The sequence below is a fragment of the Zerene cesonia genome, chromosome 18 (assembly GCF_012273895.1).
Source record: "Zerene cesonia ecotype Mississippi chromosome 18, Zerene_cesonia_1.1, whole genome shotgun sequence".
Lineage (NCBI taxonomy): Eukaryota > Metazoa > Arthropoda > Insecta > Lepidoptera > Pieridae > Zerene > Zerene cesonia.
In genome coordinates, this window is record NC_052119.1 from 4,267,457 (window position 1) to 4,280,999 (window position 13,543).

At 32.0% G+C, this 13,543-nt stretch overlaps 1 protein-coding gene across 1 annotated transcript; it reads left to right on the top strand.

The window, feature by feature from the left end:
• Positions 1 to 1,005: 1,005 nt before the first annotated feature.
• LOC119834121 (glutamate receptor ionotropic, kainate 3-like) lies at positions 1,006 to 12,308 on the top strand. The gene is made up of 17 exons (XM_038358410.1): positions 1,006 to 1,222; positions 1,804 to 1,949; positions 2,558 to 2,725; positions 3,371 to 3,528; positions 3,922 to 4,118; positions 4,676 to 4,932; positions 5,009 to 5,113; positions 5,180 to 5,293; positions 5,825 to 6,025; positions 6,693 to 6,854; positions 7,493 to 7,692; positions 7,976 to 8,174; positions 8,471 to 8,559; positions 8,852 to 8,982; positions 9,231 to 9,346; positions 10,702 to 10,848; positions 11,044 to 12,308. Exons 1-17 carry the CDS (start codon positions 1,156 to 1,158, stop codon positions 11,305 to 11,307), a joined length of 2,721 nt encoding a protein of 906 aa, XP_038214338.1. The 5' UTR covers positions 1,006 to 1,155; the 3' UTR covers positions 11,308 to 12,308.
• The last annotated feature ends 1,235 nt before the right edge of the window (positions 12,309 to 13,543 follow it).

Below are 13,543 nucleotides of genomic sequence, written 5' to 3' on the forward strand. Positions count from 1 at the left end.
CTAGAACATGCTTTTCTATCTATATTTATAAAGGACAATCTTTTTTTCATATTATACTTCTCATAACTCCAGAATATATGAGCGGATTTTAATGATGTTTCTCCGTTGGATTCGTCTCAAATGGAACTAGGATAATAGAATATAATTACATAATTACATTTCATATTTTGCACTCCAGATGCATTGTAGCAGAGCTGAATATGTGAAGGATTATGAATTATGAACTGTTGCGGTGATGCCTGAACTGACTGAGAAAGAACTTTTAAATATTATTATAACGTCACGGGAAGAAAGAGTTGATGTGAAATTAGATTGGAAGTTGGGGAGTGTGTTTTAATGTATAGATGTCGCAGAATAAAGTTACATGTATATTGATATGTAATTAACTAATTAGCAATAGGTACTATACTATTTCCTTTTCTACAATGTCTAAAATAAGAATACACATTTACTATATTTAGTAAATACTGAAATCATTAAAGGTATATCTAAAAATAAAACGTTCGAATTTGATTCGTTTTCGATATGCTAGATGTCCTCTTCGTTGGTACGAAGAAATAACACTAAACGTTAATATAATAACATTCATTCAAATCAATGTATTTTACTTTTATTTGCGACTTAAATTGGTCGTGTATTTATTTTTTAAAACCATCTAATGCAAGCGACTTTTTTGGTAAGTATACAATGTATTGTTTTATAAAGGCGAAGAAAATTGTACTTTACTCAGATCTTAGGGTTAATAGAGAAATAAAAAGTCTTAAAATGTATGCACTAAAAACAGAGTTCTTTCTAGTACTGGGCTAAATTGAAAAAAGTAGATTCAAATGTTTCAAAAATCTCATTCAAATTTTTTTTTTACAATTAGTCATATATAACATAATGTCTGTGAAACTAGACCAGATTGTGAACGCAGTCTATTGAAATAAGTGTGTCGTTTGTGGAAAACTCGATCTAAATATAGGGCGTGGATTATTTTGGACGCGGCGTGTCGCGGCGCGCGATTCTCGCTAACCTAAACACATTACCGCTCTTTGTCTGAGCTTACGTTTATTACGTTTTTAACTATTACTGCGGTAATTATAATGATGGTAATCTCATTACGACTTAGAACTGCTTATCCTTTATGGTTGTGAAGTGAATTTCGTGATCGTTATGATTGTTAAATTGTTGTTATTGTTCGCTTGTTCGAGATGTGTTCTAACAGGCCCGCCCAATATCGGTATGTCACTGTTATTATTTAAATACGTATGTTGAAGTTCCGGTTTTTATTAATCCTTTTGTTGATTTTTCTTGACTATATGCTGTATTACATATTATCTGTATATTTTTTAGAAGGGTGGATTAGATTTCGTTGATAGAATTAATCATGCTTAGCAAATTACATGAAGTGGTCAAATATTAAATTTAAAATATTTATTTAGTCTATACTGTTACATATGCATTACACAGTCAAGAATTTTTAAACATTTTTAAACATTTTCACTAAGAGCAATTTTATGTCGCGAAAGCTTACATCACTTTGCGTTTATTATGATTTTAAGCGATGTCAGTTGTGATAAAAATGTCCCTGGAAACAAAACACAGTGTCTACAAATTGAAATTAATTGCGAGTGCTATTATTATGCAATTTAGATAAAAATGATTGATGTATAAAATTTGTATAATTATCCAGAAGCTATTACTTCGAACCATTAATTTATTACAATATGCGTGATGCAGTAATTTGCTTTTGTATGTCTTATTTGTATTATTTATAGAGCATTTCTTTAATATGTATATATGGTTTTGTTGTATTTTCAGGTGGTATTTTTTATGCCGATGATATTGACTCAAAAATAGCTTTGGAAGTGAGTGCGGAAAAATTCAATTTTACCGCTTTAACAATAGAAGTGTCCAGGCGAGGAGCGATCCTTGAGATAAGTGAGAACGTGTGTCAACTGGCTGAGGTAATGCTGTTTAATATATAGGGGATATGTATGGAATGAAAAAGAGACTGCATCATTTTGCTAAATGCCTCGATTCCCGCTCAGAATACTATAAAAAAAAGTAACAGATGTCAAAAAATTCATTTTGTATCTAAAGATTTTAAACATAAGGTATGAATTAGTATGAAGTACGTACGAATAAAGGCTGCTGAAGACTCTGGATGAATTAATAATTAAAAGCTCTTATATATAAATATTTAAAATCAACATTAAAACTCAAGAATACTGTCCGATTTAAAGGGGTAAGGGATAAATAAATAAAGGACCACATGGATTAAGGAATATAATGGAGAGGGTGAGAAAAAAGATATGGGCCACCGGCTCCACTACACCGAACGAAATATACTGCAAATGTAGGAGAATTCGTATTCGTATAACGATATTCAGTATAGGTGTGGTACCTTCCATGGTGCGAGCGAGCACAATTTCTGAAGCGTGCTCGCCTCCTACATTTATAAGTACATTATTGTTCACTCTATTCAGCCTTTGAGATTCCGTAATATCTATTATGAGAGTTCATTACAACTTTGATACCTAGAAAAGGTAATATAAACTATCCTTATTCCCAGGAAGGTGTAATAGGTTTCATAGATGGCACGGGCGGCAGGGCGACGGAGCACGCGCAAGCTATTTGCGATGGCTTGGAATTGCCCCTCATAGTGCTACAACATAACGACCTTTATAGCAGAAATTGGTCGCTAATCAATTTATACCCCAGCCCACTTGCCTTTAATATGGTGAGCGTATATCTTGGAGTTATAAATAATTCTTCCGATTGAAATCATTTGATTCGTCTGATTTTTTTTTCATAACTTTGTACAGTGATAGATCATGGGCCGCTAATCAATTTATATCAATACCTTGCCTATGATATTGTCAGTTAATACAAGTAGAAGTTATTAAACAACATATTATTTTGATTGAAATTATTTCATTGCATCCAAACTTTTATGATATATAATTAACAATGAAGACAGTTGCGTCGGGAATTATTTTTAATCTATGAAGTAGATAATTCATTTAATAGTATGAGTTGAATATATAACGCTGAATCGAAAGAATTTGAGTAATTACATAAGGCATTTTTTTAAATGTTTGAGTTTGTAGCAATTTCGTCTTTTTTATATTGTACTAGCTGCGCCCCGCGGTTTCACCCGCGTAATTCCGTATCTCGTAGAAATATCGGGATAAAAAGTTGCCTATATGTTATTCCAGTTGTCCAGCTGTCTACGTACTAAATTTCATTGCAGTCGGTTCAGCAGTTTTTGTGTGAAAGAGCAACAAACACACACACACATCCTTACAAACTTTCGCATTTATAATATTATTAGGATTTTATCCATTAGTTTATTGATTGCATTTTACATTTTTTTTACTACTAGGCGGTACAGGAGTTAGTAAAAAAATACAACTGGAACAATTTCACTGTATTATACGAAAGAGGTCACAGCATGGTAAAAGTGCAGGATTTGTTAAAACTAAGCAATCCTATAGAACTAGACGCGGTCTCCGTCAGGGAGCTTAGAGGCGACAATTACCGGTAAGCCAACGTTATTCATTGGTACGACTTTAAGATTAAACTCCCACGAGGCTTAGGGGAAAAAATTAATGCAACATTCACATGAAAATTGTCTTAAAATTGTGTGTATAAAAGGAAGTAGAAACACTTATTAACAATTGTTTAAAAAAAGTTCCACAATACTTGATGAGATAAATCTCAGTTTGAAATGAAATGTTAAAGCTTGCTTAAATGACATACGATTGATTTATGAATTCTATTGTATTCATAAAATGCTTTTAATTGAATACTTTAAAGACTCATTTTTTATTAAATTTACTTCGAACATAAAACAAATCCAATTGCGCAACTACAAATCTCCTTAAACTCTGTTTCTCTCTGACATTATTGGACTAATGCTCTAGACTATTTCAGAGAAGTTCTAATAAACGCAAAACACAGTGGATACACGAACTTTGTAGTTGATTGTTCTTCCAACAAATTGGAACTGGTACTACGTCAGGCGCAGCAAGTTGGTTTAATGGCGGATGGACACTCGTACATCTTTCTCTCACCTGATCTGTTTTCTTTAGACCTGACCAGATATAGATATGGAGGCGTTAATATGACAGGTAAGTTTATATGAATAGTGTACGTGTACCTTCACTCTTTTGAATAACATTTTATTCAGTTTCGATTAATGTTTTTTGGTTGAGCCGAAATGGAAATAAAATACAATACTACTCACAAAAATCTACCACAACTCGTGTCTCATATGCTGTAGGTAAAGCTCCTTTCAGGTATAAAAAATGAACAAATTACAGTAGCTTGTGTAATAATTTAAAAAATTTATTAGGTGCTAAAAGCGCAAAAAATTTAATCAAATCTAAAGGAGAGTATGTTCCTTTCTCATTAAATAAATAGCGTTATAGGTACTTTCGAGACTAAATTTTTTCCATTTTTCGTACTTATTTTTTAAATACATTTCGTATTCTAACCAAACATTTAATTTTTTCATTTCAAATGTGCCGAGTCAGACATCAAAGTTTCAAATTTATTTTCCAGCTGATATTTCACGTATCCACAGACGCATTCAATCAAACTAAGTCTGCGTTCGAGGCAATGTGTATGAAAATTTTTAAGCAAAAGTATTCTCAAGCCAATGTTTTATTCATACGTTGTTTTCCAGGTTTCCGTCTAATGGATTTAGGTGATGTTATGTTGTACAACTACACAGCTCAGTTCAATGAAGCGTCGGGTTATGCGATCGAGCCGGACAACGTTAAGACGAAGATTGTGTTAATTCATGATGCTGTAATGGTGTTCGCTAATGCTCTGTCAAAGGTCCGATACCTCAGACGGCGTGAGATCGAACCAGCGCAGCTCAATTGTGAATACTATCAATCGTGGGTATACGGATCGACATTGATTGATTTTATGAAGACGGTAATATTGTGCTAGATTTTTTCCAAATTTCTATAATCATGCACAATTCATTTGTTTAATATGCTTATTTCTGCAGGATAAGATAAATGGTTTGACAAGATCGTTAATTTTTGACGGTTTCGGACAGAGGACCGACGTGTTTTTTGATATTGTGGAGTTAACTCCAGCAGGCAACCAAACTGTATGTAAAAATTAAACATAGCTTTATAAGAATTTACTGGTTAATATAATTGTGATTGAATTTCAGATTGGTAAATGGGAGAACAATAAATTAGAAATTTCGAGACAGTTCGTCTCTAATGCCGAAATAGCAGAAGAGACTATAATGAGAAATAAAACGTTTAAAGTTCTTATTTCTACGGTAAGGAATTAAGCATTTAAATGTAGATTATTGACATATTTTGTAATTTCTCACACCAATACATCATTATTTTCGTTGTGACTGTTTAGATTTTAAATATTACAATTTATCGTCGTACAACTGCAGACCACTTAAGTATGGCAAATCTATACTTAATGGTTTAAAATGATATCGTTTGATTAGATGATTATGAGCTAACATGATTGTTATCTACATTCATGTAATAACATCCCATATTTTGATTTATTGGTACGGGTTAGTGCAAAATGACTATCTAAAATTAAAATTTCCATTATGAAGGCTGATTTCGACATTATGAAGGTGAAGCAATATTATTCCTGAGTGACATAGTTGAACTTTTTATCAATTAACCAGGGAGAAAATGGAGGTACGATTGTTAAAGAAAATTATAAAACGAATTAAACAGTTACATTCGGCATTTATATAACAGCTTGCAAGAGACCATTAGGCTATAATGATAATGTAACCACAGACCATTAGCACAAGATAACTGGCTCCGAATCGTTTCAGACACCACCGTATGGTTATGTGAAGGAGTCGCCTCTACAACTTGAAGGAAATGATCGTTATGAAGGATTTACTATAGACCTAATCGATAAAATAGCAGACAAACTCGGGTTTAGTTACGAATTTGAAGTTGAGCCTGATTATGGAAGTTTTAATCAGGATACTAAAAAATGGAGCGGAATGGTTTTAAAACTGCGAGAGGAGGTGAATTTTATGACTTTGTAACTACCTATTCGCTGCTTTGTAAACTTTATTCTTTGGAGTTGCAGAATACTTCACTCGTTGTTTGAGAATTTCTTGAAGTTTATAAAGTAATTTAATAAAAATATATCATATTAAATTGAAATATACATATGCTTCCTTAAGAATCATTATTTATATAATTAATGCCGAAATGATAAAATGAGAAAAACTAATTATATAAATTATAAGAACTAAGCATCAGTGCCAATTAATTGTTTTATTTTTACTTTTTGCATGCAAAATATATATGTAGTATTATGTTATCAATGCAAATTTTTTTCTATAGCACTATTTTTTAATTTGTTAAATTTAAACGTAAAAAATAACGTAGCTTTGAATATGTTTCTTTTAAAATCGATATATTATTAATTCAATTCTAAAGGTAACATATCCTTTTCCTTACCTTTCCCAGTCCTTTCCTTTATTCCTCTCATCAATCCTTTCCCATTCGCTTCCCAATTAAAGTCGGCAATCCATTTGTAGAGGCGAAAGGTCTGCAATTGAACTTACGCCTCTCCAAATGTTCATGGGCGGTGGTAGCGCTTACCATCAGGCGACCCACCAGCTCCATTGCCGACTATGACATAAAAAAAAACTAACTTATATCTTCTCATAATTATTATTTTAGAAAGCGGACTTCGCAATTTGTGACTTTACAATAACAGCAGAGAGGCAGAGTGGCATAGACTTTTCAACTCCATTTATGTCTTTGGGCATAGGAATATTGTATAAAGAACCCAGCAAACAACCACCAGAGATGTTTTCTTTTATGGCTGTTTTCTCTAAAGAGGTTTGTGTATTGGAATAAAAATTAAATATAAATATTCATTCATTAATTTTGCTAAAACAAACAAAAATATTCCGTGGACAATGTTCAAAACTGTGATATTTATGTAATAAATATGTAATAGATCTGTAATGAAATCGAAGTGTACATAACAGGAATAAATTAGTTCTTATTTAAATCCAATACAAACCAAATATATATTGTCACACATTGACTTCGATGCAGTAGAATAGAATTGTAATCGAGCAATGGAGGTGCGGTTTTGTTATGAAAGAACTTTGTTTTACATTGAAAATTATCTGTGGTTTTATTATTATGAAGGAAAAGGTTTGTAATGGATCCTTGCACACAAACAATGGAATTTAATTACAAATTTGAAACTACTTCTGCTTTGTTGTAGACTTTCTAATATTAAAAATGTTAAGAAAAGACATATACAAACTAAGGCGTATACAAACAATAGATAATACATATTGTATTCTTTGGCTTTTTTACATGTAAACATTAAAAAAAAATAAAAGTTTTGTTTCATAAATTCGTTTAAATGAATGGGAATGCCTTTAAAATGTTTTATATCTTTTAATATATATTTCTTTGTCTTCTTCCTTCTCCTCATTACTTTTTTAAACAAATGTCTTCAGGTATGGTACTACATGGTGTTGGTACAATCAGCATTAGGTGTTATCATGATATTTGTGGGTCGGATCTCTCACAAAGAATGGCAGAACCCAGTACCTTGTATCGAACAACCTGAAGAGCTAACCAATCAGTTCAGTTTTGCCAATTCCGTGTGGCTTATTATTGGTTCCGTTATGCAGCAAGGGTCTGAAATAGCTCCAATGTAAGTGAACCCTTTAGAAGTCGTATTACATTATATTTTACCAAATTTAAATGCTTTATAATATTTACAATAATCGCACTATCACACTAATATTATAAATGTGAATGTTTGTTTGTTTGGATGTTTGTCCGTCAATCACGTTGAAACTACTGAACGGATTTTGATGTAATTTGGTATACAGACAGGGTATGAGCTGACTTGGATGATACAGGTTGCCTGAAATAAAATAAAATAAATAAATAATATATAATTAGCAAAGATTTATTTGTACCAATGTTTTCAGTGCATTAGCTCCACGTATTATAACTAGCGCGTGGTGGTTCTTTACCATGGTGATAGTGGCGTCTTACGTCGGTACTCTTGTTGCCTTCCTCACGGTGGAAAAGAATGTCCTCCCATTTTCTAATGTAGTGGAGCTTTATGAGCACAAATCTATTTCTTATGGTGCCAAGAGTAAAGGATCGACAAAACAGTTTTTTAAGGTAAATAAACTCAAACTCAAACTCAAACATTTATTCATTCAACTAGACTTTCTATAGAAGCACTTTTGAATCGTCATATTACACAGTTGTAACATTTACCACCGGTTCGGAAGGCAGTTACTACAGAGAAGAGCCGGCAAGAAACTCTGTAGCTGCTTTTTTAATATTATTGTGAAAACTCAACAAGGCGATTATATTATAAATGAAATCTTTTTAAGCCTATCAAGGTTTAATCTTTTAAAGGTTTTTGTAATGTATAAAAGTATATTATTATTGCACTTAATAATTTGTTTTAGGATTCCACTAATCCCGTGTATCAGAAAATGTACCAAAAAATGTATTCGAAAGAATGGTTGGTTCCAGATAACGATGTTGGTGTGGACTTGTTAGTATATTATATTGATTATTGCCTATAGGGGATACCTGGGTATTAGCACGGTAATATTATTGTTACTGTGGTATTGGAAATCATAATTAAGCGCAGTTCAGTTTGCAACGGTATTTATTCATACAAAATTTAATAGAATAAAATTAAAAACAATAATTTTATCATTTACAAGCAAGTTTCGTATTCCTGTAAACATCATTTTTAGTCCTCCATTAATAAGTAAAATGCTCAATATATCTGAGATTTTTTTTTTGTATTATAATATTTAAATTTAATGTTTTCGTTCAAGGGTAGAGAAGACAAATTACGCACTTTTCATGGAGTCTACATCAATCGAGTATACAATTGAAAGACATTGTGATTTGCTACAAGTGGGTGGCCTTTTAGATTCTAAAAGTTATGGTATTGGTATGAAAAAAGGTAACATTTATTTGTTTTTATTAACTTTATATGGCATATATAATTAATAAATCCTATTGATAGCTATAAAGATAGACAAACTCACGTAAAATCAAAAAGGTTAATTCAGTAAAAATTATATTACGTAATATTATGTTATAGGCATGTTTGTATAGGTTTCAAAAAATATTGTTATAAAATTACTGTAGAAACGTCTTATATCCCAAAACTTCGTTATTCATTTCATTTATCAATTGCACTTTTGACAGGTTCACCATACAGATTCTTTATAAACGACGCTTTAATACAACTCAAAGAAACCGGAGAAATACAAAAGTTGAAGGATCTTTGGTGGAAAGAAAAAAGGGGCGGCGGAAAGTGCGGGGTATGTATAAATTTATATTTAAATACAGTTTACAACCTTTTTTATATTTCGTGCTCCGTGTAACACTATCTACACAATATTCTAGTAGGAAATATTCATTTTTACTTGTACTGAACTACACGGTATAAAACAAAGTCGCTTTCTTTGTCCCTATGTATGCTTAAATCTTTAAAACTATGCAACGGATTTTGACGTTTTTTTTTTAATAGAGAGAGTGATTTAAGAGGAAGGTTAATGCGTGCGAAGCCGCGGGTAAAAGCTAGTTAACGTAGAAACTGAACTACTTTTTATTTCGCAGCTAATACTCTTGAGAGAATCTCTGTCAGTTTGTTCCAGGAAGTATTCTTCTTCGTAGACGTTTAAAATATTATAACATACATTTATATAAAGTCGTTAAAGTAGTTCATTCTTTTCCTTTATCCAATAATTGTATCTACTCTTTGTTTGTGTATAAAGCTGAAATATACCACTTTCCTGTCATTCAATTATAAATTACGACTAGCTATATAGACAAAATAAAATGCATAAAAAATGAGTGTTTTTAGTAAAAACAATAATCAGTTCGATGATTTATAGCCAATAATGTGTTTAACTCAGTTTGAAGATTAAAGATATTTTTAATGTTAGAGTCACCCCCCCACCAGGCGACCCACCAGTAGGTGTAGTTGTAAAGTTAAGGTGGTAAACGTTTATATACTAATATATGCAGAGGCCTTACGCCTCGGTAAGTATCCAGTATTTCCTTTGTTGAACTGTGATTCAGCTGAACTGACGACTGATCAACAAGTCAGTCAGTTAAATGGAAACGTAATTAGAACCGCTGCTAATACAATCCCATATTCGTTCATGCCACACGTCCGGTACACGTTGTTATGCTAATTGCTCGTAATTGGCAAATGGCGAGACATGCGAGATGTAAAGTGATATGTATTAGAATTTTGATTTAATTAAAGCGGGTTTTTTGTTGGCAGCCACTAGGTGTAGGGTTAACTGGTTGAAGGTTTGCAACTAATTATTTACGTTATTTCCTTCATGATTTACTTAAGCCCCATATTCATGGTGAACATTTTAGTTGAATCAACATGTTGAGGTTTTGCTATCAACATATTGCTGGCATCATTCATTTTGTCTTAATTTATAGAAAGTAATGTCTGAAGCTCGAATCAAATGTGTTCGTTACTATTATCTTATTTACGTCCTATATTTTTGGATAATAAAAGTATTTGTGAACCCTAAAAAGGTTATATAGTCTTTTTAATAATGAAAAAAACTTACATTGAAATTTAATCATACAATTTGTGAATAATGCACTTATTATAAATGATATTATAAATGTGATTATATTGATTATGTAGAAAAAGCAAGACCAAGAACAAAAACAATTGGGTATGAAGAACATGCTTGGAGCATTCGTAGTTCTCGGAGTTGGATGCTGCATTGGTCTACTGATATCGACTTTGGACATGCTATGGGGAGTGTTTAAGCGGTCTGTTAAATATAATGTAAGTATTTACTTTTTTTTAGAAAATAAACGGATCTTGCAAATCGACATCAAAAATTAAATTATTTCTCAACAGACTTCATAAATAGAAAGTTCTTAATTCAATTGTATTTATTTGGTTTTAATACCGGTGCTGTCCGTCTTTATAATAAATAAAAAGATAGAACTGAACTATGGATTCTATGTAAATTTCCAGACAACATTCAAGTACGAATTGATAGAGGAGTTAAAATTCGCGCTCAAATTCAGCGGTGACATAAAACCAGTAAAACGCCCGCAACGAGCGCTTGGAAGCGCTGAAGCGCTGGCCGAGCAAGAAGGCAAGGACGAAGTGAAGTCTCTTAAATCAATTCGCTCTGGAAGATCTACTGACACGCACAGAACTCACCATTCACACAGTTCGAGGCATTCGTCCAGTGGTCTAAGCGTCGCTTTTGCTAGAAGGAGGGAATATACTTAACAATTCTTTAGTGCAGTGATTTCGACAGCTTCTTTGTGATTATTTTTTTATTGAACAGATATATTATCAATAATATACATTGTTATTGCTGTTTAAAATTTGTTACCTATTAAGTAATACTATAGATAGTAGGTAGTGATATTAATTGTTTAATATAAGTAACACTTCCATATTAAATTTGTCATGACTAGCAATATAGAGTTATGCAGTAAAATGTTACAATGCCTTTTGTGAAATAATTAGTATCTTTCATATTCGTAGGTCTTAGATTGATTTAATGTTAAAATTTAGTGATTTTATTGAAAAGTATATTTAAAATATGACTGCCTACTTTCTTCTGCAGTCCTACTATTTTTATAAGAAAATAAGCTCTTTGATATATATTAATATAACAAAACGAGAATCATAGCTGCGTCTCACTCATTCAATGTATTCCTAACATAATTTTCAGAAAGATGTATAATTTGAAGTAAACTTTATCGCTTGTCATGTTCAAATGAATACGAAGCATTCGTAACGCAAACACATTTCTGGAAATAATTGACAATTTATGAGCCCCAGCTAATGTACTACATAAACCATTATAGAAAATGAGAGAGTATAAAATATGTGACCTTTGAAATAATTACTTTCTTTTCAGCTCCACACAGGCTCAGAGATTTATTTACTTCTTTTGTTTTACGACGAAAGTGTTCCGCGACGCGAAAACATAATATTTTAGTTCCATTTCTATTATTATTAATATTAGATAAAATATTTCAAGGCTATAATCTTATTTATTTTATCGCAAGCTCTTTTTTCTGTGGAGGTTTCCACTCAAATAAGTATTCCAAATTACCTCATTTTTATTAGTTAATTGTGGTTTTTAACGTAAGAAACGATAAGTAGAATCTACTGGATGCTGTTGTTATTGCAAAACTTACTTCTTTAATATATTAAAATATAATATTGACCAAATAGCAAATTATTATATATTTAACTTCTGTTTACAACATTCCTAATTATAAATACACGTAAAGTTAATCTATTAGTATGCGTTGCGTGCTTCACACAAATATGAGTAATTCAACAAATGGTTAATCTCGACTAAAACAAACTGCGTTTTTCTATAACAAGTCTAGAGATCTGCATAGTCCTGCATGATATATATAAGCCATTATTTCAGTGGCGGCCGCGAAATGGACACCGACCTCGATGACCACAATCTTTCAAGTAGTATCCATTAACTGGACAAATTGTTGCGAAGAATCGCCGTCGTATAGTTTTATAAAAATAATAAATGTCTCGTTTGTAATTGATACAGGGTGTGATATTTATGGCAGGTTTCATATCGTGAATAATTGAATACGTTAAAAATTTGGTAACTTGATTAATATAAATACCGGTGTAAGTTTAGTGGTAACGTATATAGTGAAGTTTGTGGTGCATTTCTTTCCCTGTTAAAATTTATTAATTCTTCACCTTTTTTTATTTTATTTTTTTTGCCATTTCCCAGGAATATTCTATTATTTTTACATGTAATAAATTTTCTCAGTTTTTTCTGTTTGTAGATAATGTAAATCGAATAATGTCTCAAATAATGTAAATCAGTTTTAGGAAACATAGGCTTTTCCCTTTGTTATTTTATATGGTTATTAGTTTCAAGTCAGAGTTCGACCTTTTCAAGCGATGTGATCCGCTATCCGTGTTCGAAGTCCCGAGACTTCTCAACGCATTTGACCTCTTCAATCAAAGTAACTTCATTAGGAGTGTCTTGACGAAGGATTCTTCGGTAAGGAATGATTCGCAATTTCTCAAACCGAGATCTTATTAGTTTAGAAAGACATAGATACATTTTAGGGAATTCACCATCTGAATTCCTTTGAATGTTTATAAGATTTCTTCACGAACATAACTTCCTTTGTTTTACGTATGTTTATATATAATGATTTATTGTATAATAGCTGGCTCAGTGGTTAGGGCCTTGGACTTAAAGTGAAATATTGGGGTTCGAGACTGGTCGAGCGTGAAAGAAATAAATAGATTTTTCAATTTATCTGCACATGGTTTGCATTATCACCTCTCAAATGGTTAAGGAAAATATGTCAAGAGGTCAATAATTCGACGACATGTGACATCTGCTAACCGGCACATAGCCAGGGACTATGCGGGATTATGGCCTGAACCCTAATAGGAGGCCTGATGATTATGATGATATAACAGAGACTCTTTTTTTAATGAAATCGACCTTCTCCTC